This window comes from Monodelphis domestica, chromosome 8 (genome assembly GCF_027887165.1).
Source record: "Monodelphis domestica isolate mMonDom1 chromosome 8, mMonDom1.pri, whole genome shotgun sequence".
Lineage (NCBI taxonomy): Eukaryota > Metazoa > Chordata > Mammalia > Didelphimorphia > Didelphidae > Monodelphis > Monodelphis domestica.
In genome coordinates, this window is record NC_077234.1 from 249879765 (window position 1) to 249903291 (window position 23527).

General features: G+C 37.0%; 2 protein-coding genes across 4 annotated transcripts in view; one reads left to right on the forward strand and one right to left on the reverse strand.

The window, feature by feature from the left end:
• The window catches only part of ZNF654 (zinc finger protein 654), a 103205-nt gene extending 87872 nt beyond the window's left edge, over nt 1-15333 (reverse strand). Inside the window, exon 1 of one of the 2 annotated variants that reach the window (XM_007500755.3) lies at nt 15205-15333. Coding sequence is in view for 1 of the 2 variants with exons in the window: in XM_007500754.3 (XP_007500816.2) it covers nt 14720-14908 (189 nt within the window). In the remaining variant the exon portion in view is untranslated. Of the gene's footprint in view, nt 1-14719; nt 15060-15204 lie in introns of those variants that run through there. The other variant, XM_007500754.3, reaches the window with a different exon arrangement.
• On the forward strand, nt 15256-18865 carry CGGBP1 (CGG triplet repeat binding protein 1). 2 transcript variants are annotated; one of them, XM_001363764.4, is made up of 3 exons: nt 15256-15394; nt 16075-16277; nt 18231-18865. In XM_001363764.4, exon 3 carries the CDS (start codon nt 18250-18252, stop codon nt 18751-18753), a length of 504 nt encoding a protein of 167 aa, XP_001363801.1. In that variant the 5' UTR covers nt 15256-15394; nt 16075-16277; nt 18231-18249; the 3' UTR covers nt 18754-18865. The 2 variants fall into 2 exon arrangements, with proteins under 2 accessions (XP_001363801.1, XP_016280212.1); XM_016424726.2 differs by lacking the exon at nt 15256-15394 and adding an exon at nt 15698-15832.
• Nucleotides 18866-23527: the final 4662 nt, after the last annotated feature.

Genomic DNA, 23527 nt, shown 5'->3' on the forward strand with positions numbered 1-23527 from the left:
GGTAGTCCAAAAATTCTGAAATTATCTGTCTTTGATCTATTTTCCAGGTCAGACATTTTCCCAGTGAAACATTTTACATTTTCTTCTATTTTTTTCATTCTTTGAATTTTATTTATTTATTTTGGGATATCTCATGGAGCCATTAACTTCTACTTATCCAATTCTTATGTTTAAGAAATTATTTTCCCAATGGGCTTTTGTGGCTTTTTCCATTTGGCCAATTCTACTTCTTAAGGAGTTCTTTTTTCCCCTACAGGACAACAACATTCTTTTCTTCATTCATTTTTTTGTGTCTCTTTTATCTGTTGGCCAATTTATTTTTTAAGAGGTTATTTTCTTCATTATTTTTTGTGCCTTTTTTACCAAGCTATTGACTCTTTCCCATAAATTTTGTACATCCCTCTTACTTCTTTTCTCAATTTTTCTTCTGCCTCTCTTATTTGATTAAAACAACAACAACAACAACAACAACAACAACAACCCTTATACTTTCTATCTTAGAATCAATACAAGTATTGGTTCCAAGACAGAAGAATGGTTAGTTAGACAACTGGGGTTAAGTGACTTATTTACCCTGGGTCACACAGCTAGGAAGTATTTAAGGCCACATCTGAACCCAGGACCTCTTATCTTTAGGCTCTCTATCCACTGAGCCACCTAGCTGTTCCTCTCCCATATGATTAAAAAAATTGTTTTTGAGTTCTTCCAAGAATTCTTCCTGAGTGTGAATCCAATTCACATTTTTCTTTGAGTTTGCTTGTAGCTGCTTTGACATCATTATCTTCTGAGTTTTTGCTTTGAACTTCCCTGTTACCACATTAACTTGTGTTATGATCAGTTTCTTTTTGTTGTTATTTTCTAATTTTTTTCCCAACCTTTTTCTTGCCTTTTAAATTTTATGTTAAAGTTGGGTTCTGCTCATCTGGTTTTGAGGAGGAAATGTCTCAAGCTTCAAGCCTTTCTTGCTATTTTCAGAGCTAGTTCTGGAGGTCTATAGCTTTTCAGTGCTTCTAAGGTAGTATGACTCTAAGGAGAGTGTGGTCACTGTTTTCCAGAATTATGCTCTGGTCTTTAGCCAGGAAAGGATCTTATTCTCCTGTAGCCACCTGTGCTAGCATTCCTCCTAGCCTTGGGACTGTGACTGGTCTGCTCTCCTGCAGAAATAAGTGGTCTTACTCCTTTTGGCCCTGGGACTATGGCAATGAAATTTGTCTTGAACCTAGTGGCAGCAAAGGGTCCCTTGTGATCTGCTTTTGACTAGTTGTCTGACTCTCTCACTCCCATCCTTGGGCTGAGAGCTCCTGAAGCTGCTGCCACTGGCACCAATGCAGCCACCTCCATGTCTGTGGTTCCACCAGTTTGCCCTGTGCTGTGCTCCATACCTGTCCACCATCCTAGTGAGACACACCTTTCTTATCAACCTCTTTTAAGTTGTTTTGGGAAGGAAAAGGGTTTCATCTGAACTTTTGTTGCTTTTGCTACTCCAGAATTCCAGATGTAGGAAAATTTGGAATAGCTTAGCTGAATACTTCACTTTTCTGCCATCTTGGCTCCAATTCCAGTCATATGTAAATTCTATAAAATATTTTCCAGCATTAGTTTTCAAAGTGCAGGATAGAGTATCATTATAAGGTATAAATGAAAATCAAACTTTTTATAACTAAATTCTACTTATGCTTTTTAAAAAATATAGAAACTGCTAGATTTTATCAAAGACAATTAAAAATTAACTCCTTCAAATATAGCATGGAGATATAATACATAATTTATCAACTTTTAAGAATAGTGTCTCAGAGATACATGTTCTTAATATCTTTAAAATGTTGCATATCTTGCTGAGAATATTTTTGTCACTAATTATTAAATTAACTAAAGAGATTAGTGGAGTCATTCAGCACCTTAAATGCCCCAATGTCCTTGCTTTTCCATATTGGTATAAAAGTTAAAACAGTTATTAATGATATTTTATTTTTTTAACACTTCACAAGTTTATTTTAAAGTATTAGCTTGTCCAAATTCAATTTAAACTAAACATGCTTGTGCTTTGTAACTGCTAAGATGTAACTGGCAAAAAAAAAAGAAAGAAAGGAAAAAGACAAGAATCCACAACTGCTGCACAATAGTGGTTTACTTTTACATGGCAGCAATAAAAACTGATGCCATTATTCACTACTATTTTACCACTGTTAAAGTTCATGATCTAAATGTTTAAGATCGGGGGCAGCTGGGTGGCTCAGTGGATGGAGAGCCAGGCCCAGAGATGGGAGATCCTGGGTTTAACTGTGTGACCCTGGACAAGTCACTTGACCCCCATTGCGTAACCCTTACCACTCTTCTACCTTGGAACCAATACACAATATTGATTCCAAGATGGAAGGTAAGGCCTTAAAAATAAGCAAATAAATATATAAATGTTTAAGATGTAATAAGGGATTATTCAAGATTAATCTCTACCAATCCTTTAAGATGTTATTTGACACAGACTTAAGGAGGCAGAAGGGGATGGTGAATAGACACAAAGGTTAAGAAAATGATACACAAATATAATGCAAGATAGAATGTGACAGAGATGAGAGACAAAAAACTCTAGGACACTTCAAAGAAGGCAGGAGGAAGGTAATCAGGGCTGAGGCAATGCAAGAAAGTTTTACAAGTGACTGGTCCCTAAAGGAAGAATTTTCTACAGGAAAGAGGAGTGCATTCCAGAGAATTAGTAATAAATATAGAGATGTCAAGGCAAAACTAAAAAATAAAAAAATGGATTGAAAAGCATATGAAGAAAAAAAGTTGGAAAAATGGGTTAGAGGCAGATTATGGAAGGCCTTAGATGTAAAGTTAAATACTTTGTTTTTTACTCTATAGGAAACGAGGAACCAGTGAAAATATCCAAGATGATGTTTGCTGTTTGTACTTAATTTTCAAAGAAGACCAATGATATGGGATAATGTCTTGATTTTGTACATGGAATAGATTTAAGTAAGGCAGAACTGCACCAAGTGGTCAGCTTCAACCTCTTTCCAGAGTTATCAAAGTCCAGTGGCAAGATAAAGTCAGAATGATTGGCAAGAGTCCAGGATGCAGTGAATGGCCTTGACGTCTCTGATGGCTGACCAACAAACTTCATGACTTTTGGAACAAATTGTTCTCATTTAGAAAGAATAGAGATTGAAGGTGTATGAAGACCAGACAAAAAGCGATTAAAATAGTCTAGATGAGAGGTGACAAAGTTCTGAACTAGGTCTGTGGTAGGGCTGAGTAGACAAGAAAGAATGTATCTTAAACATTCTATAGAGGCAGAACTAATAAAGCTTGGTTGTAGAAGGAAAAGGATGAGTCAAAGACAAGTGTGGTTTATATTTGGTTACAGCAGGAAGGTGGTGATACCACCAACAGAAATTGGGAGGCGAGTTTTGGGGAAAGATGACAGTTTGAGATATTTCAAGTTTAAGGTACCAATGGGACACCCAGGTGGCACTATCCAAAAAGGAAATATAGATTAAAAACTGGAGATCAGGGAAGATGGTCTGAATATAGAGAAGTCTTCTATTAGCAGGACAAGTTCACTGGAATTTGGGGGTGGCAGAGAACATAAAGAAAAAGAAGAGAGTATAGAACAGAAATTATAGGACTACCCCCCAAATTAGGTGGTGGAAGAGGAAAATAAAACAAAATTTAAAAATAAGACAAGTAGGAAGAAAAACTAGAATGTTGTTCTGTCATTTTTCAGTTGTATCTATCTCCCTCTTCCTGACTAAATATGGGGTTTTCCTAGCAAAGATAATGGAAAGCTTTATCATTTCCTTCTCCAGACTAATATTGAATACTCTTCTGCCACTTGCTACCTGTATGAAATTATGCTTTCCATTATCTCTGAGCTTTAATTCCCTCATTTACAAAATAAGAGATCTGACCTAAAGGAGAGATTACTGAGGTCCCTTCCAGTTCTAGAAAAAGGATACTCTTTGAGGTTGTTTGGTTGAATGTTTACTTATTAGTTATTTCACTTCTCCTGGACACAGAGGCTTAGACCACCCCTGATATTTTATTCCTGTTTTAAAATCCTATGATTTTGAATATTCTGAACTTTCTTTAACCAAGTCATTAGAACGATAAAAGGTGCTCTCCACAAAATTCTTTAGAAACTTATTTAATTAGGGCAAATTCTAAGACATGCATGTGTACATGGTGAAATAACTACTTATTTTTTAAAAAGTAAGTGTTATTAAGAGTCTACCAAGAAAGAGATTGAAAATGTCAAAGCCCATCTAGGTGTTCTCTCTTATATGAAACTTTACTTTGCAAAAATCTCATGCTCCATTTGGATTTCTATATTAATAACTTGCATTACCCTCCTCACTAAAGTATAAGGTCTGGGAAGGCAGGAACTGTCTTGTTTTACCTTTGTATTCCTAGTTCCTTACATAATAGGCACTTAATAAACACTTGCTGAACTAAGAAGGTAAATTGAAAGAACAGATTTGAAAGAAGTATAAGAAGTTATATTCTATAACTAATAGAAAGCTCATAGAAAGAAAGGCTGAATTCCTTTTTTTCAAAGTCATATTCCAGCATGTACGGTAATTCCAGCATACACAGTAAGAGTTTTTATTCAACACTTTTCTCTTACACTATACTGGCTATCCCAAAAATTTTAGTGGAGTTTTAAAGTTGTGCTTTAATACTTTAAAACTAAGACCTTTGGGATACAAATTTAGGGTTAGGATTTCATTCTAAGGAGAATTCAAAGATGAGAAAACTCCTTTTAACAATGTAGGTTCATACCTTCTCAGCAATTTAGCCTTAGAAAGTTATCTAAGGGAGTAAGAGGTTAAATGACTTGTCCAGGGTCACACCGCCAATATGTATTAGAGGCAGAACTTGAACTCAGGTCTTCTTAGATCTGAGATCAGCTCTATATTCATTATATTATGCTACCTCTATTTAATGTTATAGAACTGTCATAAGACAGAGAATCATCAAAAATATGTTGTAAACTCTATTGAATACAATGACTGTTTTGGTAATTCTAAGGCAGTATATAAGGAAAGAAAATGACACTTTTTAGCATAATTAGAATAAAACAAGTCTCTGAATTCTCAGTGATTAACACAATGCATATTTAATAAGTGCTTTAGAACAAGATATAAAAAAGAATCTTTCTCTCTATCTCTCTTCTTCCCTTCCTCCTTCAATACAACTCCAATACTAAGTATCAGTTCCAAAGACTATATAATTGGAGTTAAATAAGTGACTTGACCAGGGTCACATGGCTAGGGAGAGTCTGAAGTCATATTTGAACCTGGGACCTCCCATTTCTAAGCCTGGTGGTCAATCCCTTGAACTAATTGGCTTTACCCAAAGAGCTTTTGATGGAAAATGCCCTACTTCTAAAGGCAATCCATTCTATGTTTGGACAGCTACAATCGCCAGGGAATTTTTCTTTACATCATGTTACTTTTGCAACTTCCACATTCTCTTCTACTTTTGCTGGGGCTCCTCTGGGGCCAAGAAGAACAAATACCATGCTGTCAATAGTCCATATGATAAGCCCTTCTAATACTCCAGATAGTGTTAATTCACACTTTCTCAATCTTCTCTCCTCCCTAATCCTACTCTTTTCCAAGCTAAACACTCCCAGGCCCTTCAGTTAATAATCATATGGCATTATCTTCAGCAGCTAGGTAGAATGGCGGATGCAGTGCAGGGCCTGGAGCCAGGAATATTCATTTTCCTAGGTTCACATCAGACACTAGCTGTTTGACTCTGGGCAAGTCACTTAACCCTATTTTCTTCAGGTTCCTTCTCTGTAAAAGAACTTAGTGAAGGAAATGGCTAATCACTCCTACATCTTTGGCAAGAAAACCCAAAATGGAGTTACAAAGACTCAGACACAACTGAAAACCACTGAACAACATTATCTTAATGCTCTTCATCCCCTTTGTCTGGATGCTTTTCAATTCCTTCTAATGTGGCACCCAGAACTGAAAATAATAGTTCACAGAGGCTCTGATATAGGGCAAGATATAGCAAGATAATCACTTCCTGTGTTATTGATCAAGTGTTTCTTTTAATATACCCAAAGACTGCCTTACCTCTCTCTTTGGGAGTGCCAAACAACACTGTTATTGAGTTTGCAATGCACCAAAACCACCAGATCTTTTTCGGACAAACAATCGTTGAACTATGTCTCCATGTTGTATTAAGTTAATTTTTTTAAATCAAGATTTAAAATTTTAAATTCACCCTTGATCAATTTAATCTCATTAAATTCAGCCACTGGACAATGTTCAAGTCTGTTGAGATATTTTTGGATCCCAATTCTGTCATACAATGTGTCATTCAATATGTTAAAAATATAACAACTACCAGTTTTGAGTCATCTACAAATTTGGTAAGTAATTGACAAAAATTACCCGAGTTAATGACAAAAATATTAAAATCTGTAGGGCCAGGCACTGATCCTTAGGATATTCCACAAGACTTCCAAGTTGACAGTAAACCATTAATGACCATTCATTGGATATTCTAGATCCACCTGTTTTTACTATTATTTAGCAAATATTTTTCCCTCTTGCCTTTAAGAAGGGCAAAAAAGACTTTGTCAAACACTTGCTAAAATGTAGGTAAACAAAACAAAACGCCTGCATAATGTAAACAAATGAAAGATTACTCTAAATTACTAATAGTTTTTTTTAAATTAATTGAGATTTCACCTCACCTATGTGAATCTTAAAATTTCTCAGATTTGTGAATCTTAAAAATTCTCAGACTCTACCTTAGAACATTTGGTTAGGACCATTCCCCATTTTAAAACAATGAAGGGACTTTGGTCAGGGATGTGGGAACTCTTAACATTACTCCACCCATACTTAGGCATACTTTAGGGGAGAATAAAGTTGTAAATTCTTGATTGAACAATGAAAAGTCCCCAAACCATACTTAAAAGTGAAGCAAGAACCCTTAAGCTAGGTCTATTTTTATATCTAATACAAAGGGGTGCTAAGTACCTATGAAGATCAAATTAATCAGGCAACTTGCAAAGGACAAGATTACTCTACTCCAGTGTAAATTACAAAAAAGTTTTAGTCTACTCAGGTGTGAATTAAGAATGGTCAGTTCTTTGGAAAACATCTACTGTGATTGGTAGACGTAGAAATTTAGGGGAGGTGACATAGGAGAAAATTTTCTTTAAAAGGAATTGGTTTAGGCCTCTGAGGTAGTTCAGCTTTGGTAGTTGAGTTGGAGGTCAGACTAATTGGAGTAGCTGGGTCCCTTATCACTAGAGTCTTGCTTGGAACAAAATCTTGTGGTGAGTGATTAAAGACTGACTAGTCTCTCTCTTACGGCTCAGGCCTAGGCCATGTTGGCCTAAGCCCTTCATACTATATTTCTCTTATTCTCTCTCCTTTTTCCTAACATTCCTTTATTTATATTAATTAAAATCTCCATAAAACCCACCTGACTTGGGTATTTCATATTTGGGAATTTTTCCCATGGAGACCACTTTTATTTTTGATATGAAATCAAGACACAAAAAATTATCTTTACAGTTTTGGCAATTCAGTCATGAAACCATATTTTCGCGGTAACACCTGTAGCAAATTGACAAATATAAAAAAAATGGAAATAAATAATGTAGGAGGGTTGCAAGAACTCGAGCATATTAATACACTTGGTAGAACTATGAATTGACCCAAACACTCTGGAAGACAATTTAAATTAGGTATAGGGACTGGACCTGTGATTTCACTGGTATACGTAATCTCTCCCTACTAATCAGAATCTTCTCTGCCACTAATATCTAAAAAGCTGCCTTGAGCATTAAGGAGTGAAGTGATTTGCTCAGGGTTCCATGGATGTTAGGTATCAGAGATTCAGTTTCCTGTCTATTCAGCTACAAAAGAAATAGTCCCTAAAATTTCTAGCCCCTTTTACTCAAAGATACTATTGTATGGCACATAATCCAAGGAGATCAAACACAGAAAGGCCTTATACATACCAAAATCCAAAATCTTCATAGCAGAAATTTTGTGGTAGCAAAATGATAGAAGCAAAATAGATGTCCAACAACCTGGCAATGGCTAAATACACTGTGGCACATTAACAATAATCATACATTTAAGTGGTACTATAACATAGTAATCATCTACTATTACCAACTGTAAGAAATTATGAATATAAAGAATTGAGAGCAGCATGGAAAAACACTCACACAATCTAAGTGGAACCAAGAAAACAATACAGTTAACATTTATATAGTGCTTTAAGGATTGCAAAATACTTTGTATATATCATCTCATCTGATGCTCGTAACACAATATACAGTAACAGAAATTGAAAAATGATTTAAACATTATGTAAATATAATGACCAAAATTAGTCCCCAGCAAACTTTACTATGAGATAATATAAGATTGTTGCATGTTTTCAGGTGCTCACTAGTAAGTCAACAGTAGTAAAACATTCACTGGAGTTTATCACTCATTATTCTTATTCCTTGGGACATTTACTGAAATAGGATGTATATTTTTGGTAATTTAGTCATTGAAATTTAAAAAAACATGTTGTTGAAAATATGTATGGGCAGAATATGAAAAGCCAGTTTTCAATTCATAATCTGCCCATTTTATTTAATCCTTTCAGATTAAGAAAAATGAAGATTATGCTGTTTCTTAAGTACCCAGGATATCGAACATAGAATAAAGTCCACAAAACTACGTAATATAGTGATTATCTGAAAGTCAAATGTCAAATAAATTGAAAGTTCTTTGTATTTTTTTACATCATCTAGTATTCTGGATTTTATTTTTATTTCAATTCCATGTATGCTATTTTGATTTATGCAAATCAATCCTAACATCTACTGACTATCCCCTTAAGTATAAAGCAAATATACAATAGTGAAGTACAGCCCATATTATAGAGTGTGTGTGTGTGTGTGTGTGTGTGTGTGTGTGTGTGTGTGTGTAGAGAGGGAAAGGGGAAGGAGACCTTAGATCAGAGATGGCAAAACTATGGCACGGGTGCCAAAGATGGCACATAGAGCATGCTCTGTGGGCACGTAGCCTCCTTCACTACCCCAGAGCTCATTACTAGAAAGGCAGAGAGACTCAGGTGGAACTGTTCCCTTCCCCATCTCTACCATACCTGATAACATTTTCCCCCCATGATCCATCCATCCCTCTACTCAGCAGTTCAATGGGAGTGCACAGGGGGTAAGGTGGACAGCTCACAGGCAGCAGAGCTGGAGGGGAGTGGAGAGCTTGGACCACTCCCCTCCCCCTCTCTACACCTGCTGGGGACAATCTTCACTTCACCCACCCCTCTGCCCAGCAGCCCAATGGGAGTGCTTCCTTCCTCCCCTCTGTGGGGTAAAGGTGGGGCAGAACACATCCAGTGCTCATGGAGGGAGAGGGGGACCAGCATGCTGTCTTTGGGGAAGGGGGGGGTCAGCACAGAACTCTGTCTCTAAACAGTTCACCATCACTGCCTTAATTTTCCCTTTCTTGATGAAGATATAAATACAGGTGTTATAAGACTCCTATAAATATTCAAATAGTTACATCTATAAATGTTAAGTGATTCAGCATCTTCAAATTTTCCAACATTTGATGCTAATGTTTCATAGGGAACAATGAAGCAATGCTAGCTATAGGGGCAGTATAAAAGATCTGGGGCAAAACTAGGCTATCTGCTTTTAAAGTTTATAATACAATGTCAACTGATTCATTATGCCAATTAAGTTTAGGTAAAAGATTACAACCTCTAGAGTTTAGAATAACTACTCAGATTATACAATAATAAAAATAGCTAGTATTTATATAGTATTTTAAGGTTTGCAAAGCACTTTACAAATACAATCAATCCTCAAAATTCCTGCTTAATTTTCACAACTTTGAACATTCACATGATTTATTAGTAACCTCATTTTCACTTATGAGTTGGCAACTGAGCACATTCCAGGCTATGTGAAGTAGAGAAAAAAAATGAGAGGTGCAATGTGTACAAGTTTGTGGAGTGGTTGATATACTACTAGTACTTTCCCATTTAATTTACCCTACTATCATAAAGACCTCTCCATGAATTCATTGCAATTTTCACGGTTTGCCTCAAAGTCAGTGATGTAGCTTGGCAAAAAAAGAAAGGTGTTAAACTTCATGTCTTGCACCTGTCTGCAGTTAGCTGCAAATCTTGTGTTAACTTATCTAAAATTTGTTATATCACAAAAAAGAAGTAAAGTTTTTATGGTACTGTAGATTTCATATGTTATGAAAAGTGATTACTGTCTGAAATCAACGTTGTTCTTTAATTGAACTGTTAGCACAAAAGATTACCAAATTCCAGAGAATAGTGAGAAAAAAAGTGTTGCATGTTACCAATTGCTTTCTGAGATATTTTAAACTTGCATGTTATCAGAATTAATGTTTTTTGAAAACTGTATAAAGAAAAGTATGTTTTTGGAATCTCTAGCAAAAGATGAATTTTTGGTGATGTCAAGAATCTAACCCTCTATTTACAATAGGTTCAATGTTTCAACATTTATGTTTTTGACTTTTGAGCCACTTTCTAGGAAAAATATTACTCCAGGGAAATTGAAGATTGACTGCATTATTTTGTTTTATCCAAATAACAACTGAGAGGTAGGTGCTATTAGTTACTCCCATATTACAGATGAGGATATTGAGGCAGAGAGAGATTAAGTGACTTGCTCAGGGTCTCTTGGCTAAGAAGTATGTTCTTTCTTAAGTAAGGTCTTTCTTACTCCAGACTATAACCACTGAGTGGTTTCACCAAGCAAGTGAAAAAAAATACATCACTTTAATATGAGAGAGATAGAGCCAACTCAAACAGTGTCCAAGTGATTGTTATATTTTCATTGTGAGCATTTATACCTCAGAAAACAGCAAATGCTATAAGCCAAAGGCTTGACTTTTTTTTACTTGTTTTGTTTTATAACTATTATTTAGACTTAAGAAAGCAGAAAAAATTAAGTATGCTGTATTTATACTCCACCCTACCCCCAATCAGTTGTTAAACATTAACTAGCACTCCCCAATTAAATCATTATATTAATTGAATTGTTAATTTTGTTCTTTCAAAGTTATAAAGTTACCAAACTTCATCCAAAAATCCAAGGTCCCATTAACTTTTTTAGAATCTTTGTGTGTGTGTGTGTGTGTGTGTGTGTGTGTGTGTGTGTGTGTGTGTGTGTGTCCCACCACCACCACTTTGTCTCTCTCTCCCTCTCTCCTCTTTGAAGCAAATTTCAGAGACTGGCAGGTATGGAGTGTCAAAGAGGGAGGATTCATTATGAGTGAGGTGTATACTCTCAGTTCATCCATTTCACATGGCTTTCAGTTCAACACTGTCATGAAATTATGTTTATCTATCATCCCAATTTCGTCCCATCCAGAAAGTTTCAGAACACTAGGGGTGCTTTACTTTGAAAAGTATTAGAGAATGTTGTAATTGTTAAAGAGAATTATTTCACCAAGTACTTTTTTAGTGCAATGTATTATCTATGGTAAGTTTTACTATTTCTTAAGGAAGGAGGTACAAAGCCAACTTTGATATTTTAACCAGAAGTTAACCTGATGCCTTAATATTTTTGATAGCTATATATTTGATAACTGGTTTCCTTTATACTATGTATTTTATTTTATGCATTTAAAATATTATTCTTATGTTTTGCATGATAATACATGCAAAACCCAGATCAAATTGATTATTATCTCTAGGAAGGAAGAAATTAAGACAATTTGGAGTTATATTTTCAGGAAATGAGGGTTAAAAACTGTTATTATATATAATTGGGAAAATAAAATATTTTTAAAATCTTATTCTTAGAAGGCGTACATATAATTCATCAGACAATGCTTTGTGTCTATAACAAAAAAAAAAGTTAAAAGCCCCTGTTCTGTACCGACATTTCTAAACACTGAAATTTTGATTCCACGTTACCACTCCTCTCAAAGGAAGTTTACTTAAATTCTTTCTACTCTTTCAGCCCTGCAAGGCCAAACATGTACAAGAATAATTTTTAAATTAGTTCTCTACATGCATATTACCTATTTTATAGATTATTCAAAGATTAACGCAGTCTGCTTAGCAAATGAGAACTAGTTTAATTAACTGTTAGCTTAAGTAAAATAATTTAAAAAGTAAACTTATGTTTTAGATTCTATAATCCATTACACCCTTACTCAGACCAATTAGAAATTGCATCACCTGCCTTAAAAAACAACTAAGAAATTTAAGCTGACTACATTAAAATTTGTTTACTACAGGATGAAATTCAGCAATGTCAGACTATCTTTGATCTAGGGGTAAAGTTTATAGAAACAGTCTAGACACAGTGAATAGCAGACTTCACTTAAAATCTGGTCATATACTTACTGTGTCTACTTGGGCAAGTCGTTCTCTACATAATAAGAACAGTCTCAGGGATTGGTGTGAGGATCAAATGAGGCAATAGGTGTAAAAGTGTCTAGCACACTGCAGATGCTATATACTTATTCTTTCTCTCCCCCCCCCCCAATTTAAAATAAATAGAATTACAAAAGGAACCTATTATACTGAAAAAGAAGCCAAAATAATAATAAAAATTGTAGGATCTCAGGTTAAGAACCTTTATGTTTTAAGCCATCTAAAAAAGGTTCACAGGCATAGCTCCTGTAGACAGCTTTAAAAAATGAAGTTTTAGCATCTTACAAAAATATCAAGTCAGTTTGTAATAAAACTTTCTGATATAGTGAAGCATGTGGATGTCCTAATGTGTTGCCATTTTACAACACAGAACAGAACAGATCCCTTTTCATATATTTTTGTTCATATTTACTTAGATTTCACTAAACAAGTTATAACTACCTATTTATTTTCTAGAACACCACAAGAAACAAAATTTATAAGTACTGGAAAAATGGGGACCCTCTACCTCCTAGATCAGATTCTACATTAAAATAAAAGGTCACAGTTGCAAAGACAAATGTAAATAACATGTAAAAATTAAATGTTACTCTTTTATTACATGATGAGGAGAAAACTGTAAAAACAAAAAAACTACTGAACCAGGTTAACAATAAACAATGATTTCAAATGTATCCAACAGGTTTCTTTGAAGTCAAGTAGTCAAAGTAAAAGATCATTTGTAACATAAATCTCAGAAACTGTCAATTAAAACATTTACAAGCCATAGCCTCCATCCAGGTGAGATGGTTTCTAGATGGTTAACGATAGTGACATAGCACTAAAGATAGTCTACTTTGGAGTAACACTAAGATGTTTATTTCAAGAAAGTCACTACACAGAACTTTTGCTTCCGGTGTCAATCAACAGTGAAGCCAACCTTCCTTCCAAAGACTACCACCCACAAGCTACTTATTCTAAAAAGTCAATGAATAAACAGCTTGCAGAACTTCAACTTACATAAAGATATCAACCTTATCCTGTAATCCTTCTTCCACACCCAACTTAGAATGACACATTTAAATGCCAGTAAAATTTACTTAAATCACAGTTTCCCCATTACCTTTTTCCCTATCTGTCACAAAGACAAAATGCAAAGCAAAGAGAAAAAAAATGTATTAAAAATCTTCGTAAAATAGAATTTTTTCTAAAACCTCAAACTCTTACAACTATGAAAAAAAAGTCAGAAGTAGGCTCTTTGGAGACTATGTGGGAATGAAAACTTAAAATTTTATGTATATGTTAGTGAAAGCATACGTCTTAAATTTTCCTCTAGGTAAGTACTTTTGGAGAAGGAACGTTTTGATTAAATCCAAAGCCTTAAACCTACACTGAAGTACAGTGACTGTTGACTGAAATAGGGAAGAGTTTTCTGTTACTGCCGCTACAGTCATTTCACTATCATGACAGCAATTTAAAGGAAGAAGTAGGGTTGTAACAGGAGCAATGGTTAAAGAAAAACGACTTTCTTCTGAGTAGTTAATATAGAGAAAGGTGCTATGTAGGGGGAGGTCAATAGGAAATAGGGTGTGGGGGAATTAATTTCCCATAGGAAGAAAGGAAAAATCAAAACAAAACACGGAGCCACAGAGATTCAGGGCCTGGGCAAAAGAGAGAAGTAGCCCCAGCTGGGTGTCAGGGAGGGGATGACAGGAGACCCTGGCTGCGGGGGAGGGGAAGAGATGACAGGAGAGGGGGCAGTAGAGAGTTGACATGTCACCCACCCCAAAATAGTGGAGAACAAGGTGGAAAGAGAGGGCAACGCAGACGCGAAACTTAAGGAGGTAATAGTACGAGTGAGAGGGAAGACAAGGAGGAGGCAGGAACGAGAAATTGGATGGTTAACATCAGAAAAGAGGTAGTCTCAAGCAGGCATAACTTAAACCTCAGGAGCTACTCTGGGAACAGGGTAATGAGAATTGGGGGAGTGAGAGAGGGATAATATGTTAAAGTCGAAGGAAAGACCACCAGGCCAGGGGGCGACACCTCCTACCTCCCATCTGACCCCTCACCCCTTCTGCACCCCTATAGTGCCAGGGTCACGGCAGCCCCGCCCCCCGCCCGGGTGCCCGCAGCCTCTGTTCCCCACCCCCTCCCCCAGGGGCGCAGGGAGGAGCGTGCGCTGTAGGCACCCCTATGGACTCGGGGAGGGTGAAGGAAGAGAAAATGCAGGGCTGGCGAGGGAGGTCAAAGGGGAAGCACCCCCTTTCAAACCCCTTCCTGGCCAGGAGGGAGGCCCACGGCAGGTTCTCACCTGACAGAAGCGGCGGCAGTAATCTCGGCTGCTGATCCTATTGCTGCTGCTGCTTCCAGAGCCGCAGCTGCCTTCCCCATCGCCCCCGACCCCGGTTCCGAACGCGACGGAGCCCGGAGGGGACTCCACGATCGCCTCGAGCTCTTCCCCGAGGCGCTCGGCCTCCTGGTCGCTCTCTTCCTCCGCCATGAGGCTCTCGCAGCCCAGCGCGTACCAGCCCAAGCGAAGCCGTCGCTGCCGCTGCTAACCTACTCCTCCTCCTCTAATTCCCTCCCCTCTTTCCCCCCCCAGCCGGACAAGCGCCGCTCCGCCGGGGCCCTACTTCCGGCTCCGCCCACCCCCGCCCCCAATCTGCATTGGCCATCTCCCGCCGCCAGTCAACCTGGCTCCCGCCCTCTAGCTGCCATTGGTCGGAGTTGCCGTCCGTCTGACCCGCCGTCCAGCCGTTGGACAGCGCCTCACGGCGGTTGCTGGGGGCCGCCTACCGTGCTTCGCAATAGGCCGCGGAGGAGGACGGGGCGCGGCGGGGGACACGGCGGCCGCCGCGGGGCTTGATCGGGCGACGGTGGCAGCGGCAACTGGTCCTCCTCCTTCTCCCTTTCCCACCTCCTTCGCCTCCTCCCCCTTCCTGGTTGCTTCTCGTCCTCCTCCCCTAGTGGCGGCCCTGATCCTACGGTACCGAGCAGCGGGGAAGCTGTGGGCGGGCCGGGCCGTTGGTGCGGGCTGCGGGCCCGGGGCCTTCTGTCCCGGAATCAGGCGGGGAAGTGGGGGTGGGGGGGTTGGAGCCGTTGACTGTGGGAGGAAGAAGGAGTAAGACGGCAAACCTGTCAGCGGCCGCCGACGCCGCCGACGCCGCCTCGCCGCCAACTTCCCCCCTCCCCACCCGGAACTGTCGGCTTCTCGGTGGTGGGGTGTCTGGGCTCGAGGGGCCGGGGGGAGGGGCCGGGAGGAAGCTTCCCCCACCTCAGCCCGTCCTCCCCGCTCCCTTCCCCCTCCTGCGGAGCGGGGAAGTGGAGGCGCCGGCGGGAGCGCTCGTCCGGTCTAGGGTGGGAATCCCGATTCCCGAGGGGATGCCCAACTCCTCCTTTCCGGAACACTCGGCTTGGGAACTGAGTAAGGGAGGGGCGAGGAAAGATGGGGAGGTCCGGAGAGGGTAACCAGAGCCGGGATTGGGTATGCTTAGGAGAGGGTGGGGGGCGCGCTTTTGGGGTCCGGGCTGGGGGCTGGTGCCCCGGGGGACGGGTTTCTGAGCCACCTGTTTGGTGGCTGTTGTTGACACTTTTGTACTTCTCTTTCACTCCCACTTCCTTCCTCTTTCCCTTCCCCTCCCCCCTTCCATTTTTCTTTTGCTCTAGTAAGGGAATGACTGCCAGGTACGCCAGCGAAAATAGGGTGCAAGCCCAGAAACCATTTCTCTACCACCACTTGTTGAGAAACTGATTTGGAGGCAACTCTGTTTGGAACAGACAGAGGGTGCCCGAATTTGACACCTCTGTTTTCTCAGATTGGGAACCCTTCACTGCTAAGTGTCGAGGCAACAAAACTGGAAACTAACTTGGTAAACATTTAAACTTGAAAATAGCATTTGCTAGGGTTTTGTTTTGTTTTGTTTTGTTTTTTGCTGGTTTGTTTTGCATTTAGTAATGTTTAGAATTTTGTATTTTTAGATTCTCCATATGGGACGGTTATTTCTTAATAATTGCTTAAATTTTTTTAAAACGTCTTCCATTTAAATAAAAGCTAGCATTTATTTAATGCTTTAAGGTTTGCAAAGCACTTTGTGAATATTAACTCATTTTATTCTCACAACAACCCAGAAAAATCTTGTTCTTCACTTTTATAAATTCCAATTAGTGGATGGTTGGTTGTGTAGTAAGTAGCAAGCCAGGTCAGTTGTACATTTGTAAGGACTTACTGGCTGTCAAAAAAATGTTTTTTAACATGTAGATCTGAGATTGAGTGGATTACTTAAAATCATTTAAGGTTCTAAATCAAGGATTCTTAAGAGAGAGAGAGAGAGAGAGAGAGTGTGATGCCTTTGGCAATCTGATGAAGCTTGTGGCCCCATCTCAGAATAATACTTTGTATAAAATAATGTTGAATTTTAGAAGAAACCAATTATGTTGAAGTACAATTGTCAAAATATTTTAAAAAGACAAGCTTACAGACTTCAGAATTTCTGCTCTAAATGAAGGGTATTTTAAGTTTTGAGTCATATTGGATTTACCTTTTAACTATAACCTTTTAAAGAGAAATAGTGGAAAGAGTATTGGGCTTGAAGTCACTAAAATCTAAAATCTCTGAGCAAGTAATTTCTCTTCTTTGTGCTTGAGGCAACTATCCAGGAATTGGTATTAACAAACACGAGAGGTGTTTCTATATGTAGGAGGAGGGAGTTTTCAAACATCAAGAATTCCACATATTGATGAAATCACAGATCCTTTATATGTATTTATTTATTTGTGTAACTTTTCAGATAGAAAATAATGTGGTCACTGAAAGTTAATTCAAAAAATCTTTGCTCAGAGATGGTTTAGTAAAGGGCTGAGAATTAATGACTGTCCTGTTGGAGCCAGTTATCTGCTGAAAGAAACCAAGAGGCAGCATGGTTTAGTGGATAGAGCTCCTAGACAGTAGAGAACTAAGTTTGGTTTGACCATTTAACTCTTTAATTATGTGACCATGGGCAAGTCATTTAACACATAAAACTCCCATTGTCTCATTTGTATAATAGGCCTAATATTACCATATTATTATTTTTATGTGGAGTTTTGCTATATAATATACATATAAAGCACTTTGCAAACATAAAAATATTATGTAAATGCAAGTTATTATTACTAAGCTGGTTCATAGACAAAAACTTACTGAAAATCTTGATAATAATCATTTTATTCTCACATTTTTAAACCATAACTTTTTAAAAGCTCAGTTTTGAATATTTAAAATTTGTCTTCAATTTGTTATTTATACCACTTATATAGTTGTTTTAGACTTTTTAGCACCTTTGTATAAGACCTTCAGATACATTCCTAGCCAGGTAAATAGTCCACCTTTGACATTACTTTGTGTAGGTATCTATAATTCTGCTTCTCAAAATACTGTAACTAATTTTAACATATATATCACAACAGGGGGAAAGTTCTAATTTTTTTTCTTGAGCTATAAGTTATAAAATAAGATGAAGAGTTACAGGTTCAGATATGATTAAAGTATAGTCTATACTAATTGGCAACAATTTGACTTTTGCTACAGAAATTGGAAAATATTTGTTTGATTTCTTATTCTATCACTCTATAATGCTAACTTCTTCAAAAATTAAGAAATTCATTCACGGGGTAGTAACTTGCCTCTAATTTTCTCCTGAGATACTTATTCTAGGGCGTACTATGATTTTCTTTAGTCTTATTTTTCCAAAAAATTTTAGGGAATTTCCATCGCCCCCCGTCTTTGTTATAGATCATAGATAAAGTTTCCTGTTCTTACCTATTTGTTTCTCTTATTTTGAAAGACCCTTATTGAAAACCAGAATGGAGCGATTTGTAGTAACATCTCCTCCTGCTCGAAACCGTTCCAAGACTGCTTTATATGTGACTCCTTTGGATCGTGTCACTGAATTTGGAGGTGAATTGCATGAAGATGGAGGAAAACTGTTCTGCACTTCTTGCAACGTGGTACTTAATCATGTTCGCAAGTCTGCCATCAGTGATCACCTCAAGTCCAAGACTCACACCAAAAGAAAGGCAGAGTTTGAAGAACAGAATGTAAGGAAGAAACAAAGGCCTCTAACAGCATCTCTTCAGTGCAACAGTACTGCGCAGACAGAGAAAGTCAGTGTTATCCAGGACTTTGTGAAAATGTGCCTGGAAGCCAACATCCCACTTGAGAAGGCTGATCACCCAGCAGTTCGTGCTTTCCTGTCTCGCCATGTGAAGAATGGTGGCTCCATACCCAAGTCAGACCAACTAAGGAGAGCTTACCTCCCTGATGGGTATGAGAATGAGAATCAGCTCCTCAACTCACAAGATTGTTGACAGGGAGGTTACCATCATTGTGAACAAGACAAATGACGTGGAGTATTAAAGTTATGTGTTGATTGTGTGGTTCATTTTTATATTTATTTCATTAAAATCATGTGATACAGAATAGTTTTGCAATGTGTATATAGCTGCGGAAGTGACAACCTCACTGCAGAACTTATTGATAATTTAGCCACTGGTGGTATAAGGCAGAATTTCAGTTTAAAGTGTGCTAGAATATCTAAAGCCTGATGGTTTTCTTTCAAACTGACAGTTTTCCCCTAAAAAGTTTATGCATTGAAAGTTCTGCCCTGCTTTTTACCATGTATGACTGTTCCTTAAGAAGTTCCTTAAATATTTAGAATGAGAAATAGCATAAGAAACTGAATTGCTGCCAAGGAATACTGCTAATAGTTAAAGGGGATTTTTTGTTTGTTTTGCTTTGTTTGGGGGGCAGGGTCTAATCAGAGTGCCCTCTAATAGAATAAAATGTGCTTCTGCTATAATCTTAGTTCAGAACAGGAGAAGGCTCTTATTATCCCATTTTGAGCTATTCTTTACTATATCCCACCATTCTCCATTTCCTTATTTAGTTGTAGTTTCAGAATCAGCAAATGGCATAAATATATGTTTTTTTCATGCGGGCCAGGACTCATAGTAAGACATTAAGTAACTGATTTTATTCTCTTTAACATGATCAGAGTTTCACAGGCCAAGTGTACCCTTGAAAGTGTGGTTTGTGCTTTGAACTTCAGTTTCAATTTCAAGCACCCCTTATGCATGCATTCATTGGGTCCCAAAACCCTTTTTTGCATATAAATTTCACTCTTAATGACATGGAAATCTAGGTTTGATGTATTAACTATGAAAAAGTTAGTCTAATTGCACTGAGTTGGAGTACCCTTTTGCATGGAGTAATCCTCTGATTCTATGCTGTCAGGTCAGTGTAGGTGGACATTTTTATCCATTTAATTTTGTTACATATTTTAATTTCTACATGCCTCGAGGTAAATAGACCAGGAACAAGAAAGCTTGTGTCATTTGCCTTTCTTGAAAAAGCTTTATCTCTGGTGCTTCAGTGTTTTAAGGGATAGTATAAAATAGGAGCTAACTAGAAATTCTGGCAAGATATTTGCTTGCAGGTAGGCATCTGGCAGCATCATGCATAAGTATTTTGGGGAAAATGATTATCATTTCTGCTGAAGGGTCTACCATGTTCAAGGAATAAGCTCTTTCTGAGCCTTATTATCTCAGTAAGGCAAATAGCACAGCTTTTATAGCTTCCAATCCCAGACCACAGGAGAACCAAATTATATGCTTTTAAAAGTTAATCACTCGCTAACTTGGGCTAGTGCTTTTTTTGATATATATCATTTGTTGCTTGAACATATACAAGATAAAAATTTAACTTTTTTTTCTGTTACAAAACAATGGTGGAATCTCTTGTAACTTAGGGTAATAAGATTTCTTTGAAAAATACTTCATAATATGTCATATGATGCTGTGCTCGCAAGAAAAATGAGGCCAAAGTGAAAAGGAGTGTTGGATTTTATATTTTTTGGAGCCAACTTTCCATGCTTAAATTTCTAAGAAAATGTTTTCATGGTGCTAGTTGAAGCTCAGTTTAGGTTTTCATTTGTTTTTTTATTTCATTTGGTTTTAGTAACTTCCCCTTCCATTCCGTAGCCCCCTCAAAAAAAAATTAGCCTGTCTTAAAAAGTTATTTTTTATAACTTAGATGACTTGGTTCTTTTTTTTTCTTCTTGTTTCTACAGTTATGGCAAATTAATGCAGCAAATTCTCCATATAGTGCTATCATTGATGAGGCACCAATTAAGGAACTAAATATCTTTCCCAACAAAAACACATTTATTTTTCTTCTAGAAAGGCACTGGGAGTTGGGTTATGTTTGCTTTAGCATCCAAGATGATACTAAAATCCAAGAAACTAGGAATACACTTCTAGTACAAATTTCAGGTTAAAAAAATGAGGATAGGTGTATGAGCCGATTGTTGATTTCAGATAATTCTTGTTCCCTTTCTCTGTATTTTAGTATTTACTCTGAAGGCAAACTATCAATAGGTCATACTCCTCTTTCCATGGTTATTTTTATTATCACTGATTTGATGAGTTTTATTTACATATCATAACTTTGTGTACTTCAACAAGCCCCTAACTATATTACCACACATATATATAAGGGCATAATCCCATCTTCCAATAAGGATCATGAGATTGTATTCTCAGGGGTCTTTCCCTTGCCCACTATCTCATGCTTCTGGGGCTTTAATGGTAATATTTCTTTAATGATTATGACATTTTGTTTCTCTGATAGTAGTTAACTTTGTCGCAAAACTTATAAGGCAGATTGCCCAATTTTAGCCTTTCCAAAACTGGGACAAATCAGTGAAACCATAGTTGGAGTATGTTGGATAGAATAAATAAAAATATTTAAGGCCCATGCTGCCTTGGGGTATGATGGACATTTTGTACAGAAACCCTTTCAACCTTAACTATATAGTGTTAGTGTGATGCTATACTATTTAAAAAAATAGCCTTTTTCTATTTTGTAAGTTTTATGCATACATACAAGGTTGTTTAATGTTTCATTTACAAACTATGCTCTTCAAGACATGCTTACCTGTTAATAGTGTTTTCACTAAACATAATAGTATGTCTTCCAGGAATTCATTATATGCTTACCGTTAATAGTTTATGGATTGTTGGAAAGGAAAATTACTTGTAGGTAAAGCAAGATTGAAGGACAATGTAACTTTCTTGCAGGGAAACTTTAGGATTATGTTTGAGAGAGAACCATATTGTTTTATCAGTTCCTGCCATCAAATAAGAATCTTTTGCAAATGCCACTTCTCAAAGCTTTTTGGCCCTGATGAAAATGTTTCCTATAATCCTAAATTATAGGGAACTAGGAAATATTTAAGATAAAGCTCTGTCTTTAAAATATAATAATTTGAGATTGTGTCTAACATGTATTAAAAAAATACCTAGTGCTTTCAAGAACAAGTAATGTGGGTGATACCTAAAAATTTCCATTTTATATATTTATTTTAAAATGTTTACTAAATAAAACACACCTATGACGATGAGAAATCTAAAATCACAATGTCTTTCAAATGTGGTAATTCCATATTTTTATTCCTTTAAAGGTGTTCCCTGTGCTTTAATTCGCTTCAGATCCATTAGTTATGTGTTGATGGAATCACCTTAACCACTCAAAAAATTAATTGATAAAACTCATTTAGTATTATCATTTTAGTCAAAAATCTTATTTAGACCAACATAACATTTAATTTGGTTTAGCTTGTTTTCCTCCCTCCCCCAGTGATTAGGTTAAATTAAATAATGAAGTGGCTATCTTAAACCCTGGTTTATTTCATTGCACCGTATCATAGGTTTCTGAGGGAAATAAAACTAACTGACCTAGTGGTATTCTACTCATATTCAGAGTACTGTAATAATAGTTAACTGTTCATTTTTGTTCTCAATGCTAATTTTCTTTGCTCACGCATGTATCCTGAAATATTAATGTCTGTGTCGCTTTTAAAGTTTTGTCTGTGACTTTTAGAAATAAATTTTTTACAAAAAATTAACAGATTTCAGAAAATTTGTGTAAGTGCTTTTAAAAAAATACATGTGTTAGGATGTTAAACAGGCATTCAATGTAAATTATGGATCTTCAAAAGTTCAACAAAGAATTTGTAGTTTTTAAAAGTCCTTTATGCTACAATTGTACTTTTCCTCTACAAAAGTGAAAATGTCAAGATTGTCCTTTACAGGTCAACACATTTATTATCTAGTATTAGATAATATGAATTCTAAGGAATGTGGAATTATGGAAAGAATTCTGGATTTGTAGTCAGGTGGCCTGCATTAAAAGGCCTCCCTTCTAAGCTCACATTTACCCTGAGGTACTAAGTATTTTATTTTAGGCCTCAGTTTCCTATCTGTAAAATGAGGGAGTTGAACCAGATGATCTCTGAGGTACCTTTCAGCTTTAAGTCCTGTGATTTTAACTCCTCTCAGTTATACTTTGTAATGAATAATTTAGATACTGAACTGGGATAATTTTGGTGAATGCCTCTTAATTGTGATTTTTGAAAAGTTAATTCTGAAAATTAAAAAAATACAAATTTCATGAAATTTGTGATTATTGTTTAGCATATGGGTTTTAAAATATCAAACTTGTCTTTTATGATTACATATTTTGAGAGGAAAAGGTTATTTTTTGCTATTTTATATTAAGTAAAAAATTAAATGACAGTTTATTTTTTCTTATCACTCCATTTTTCATTGGATCATGTGATTGGAAAAGATCTTATATGTCTTTCTAGCAATCCCACCTAAACCATCCCAGAAATATATTTTAATTTTTTTTAATCTAATGAGAACTTGATAATTTTTCTTGATAATTTTAGTTCATTCTTATCAAGTACTAATCTTATTAAATTCTTAGTATCTCTAGGTCTCACAACTCATGTGCATGGGACTATACAGGGGTTTCAGGGCATCATACTAATTGATGCTACTGAAAGATGAAGCATCAGAATTGATCAGGGATGAGTATGATGTATATGGTATACTTCATCCCTCAAAATACACAACTGTTTTGAAACATACGACTAAGGTGAAATGCTAATGCTCAAAATAAAAAAATTCTAATTTCTAATATGTCTCTCATGCTTCAATATTAAGCCCCATTTTTCTCATATCCTGGAGTAAATGCAGAGCATATCATTGTTGTAACACAATGCCTTATGCAAAATTGGCT

Excerpts from the sequence above, each read along its gene's own strand:
- CGGBP1 (XM_001363764.4), top strand. The coding sequence starts at position 18,250 with ATGGAGCGATTTGTAGTAACATCTCCTCCTGCTCGAAACCGTTCCAAG.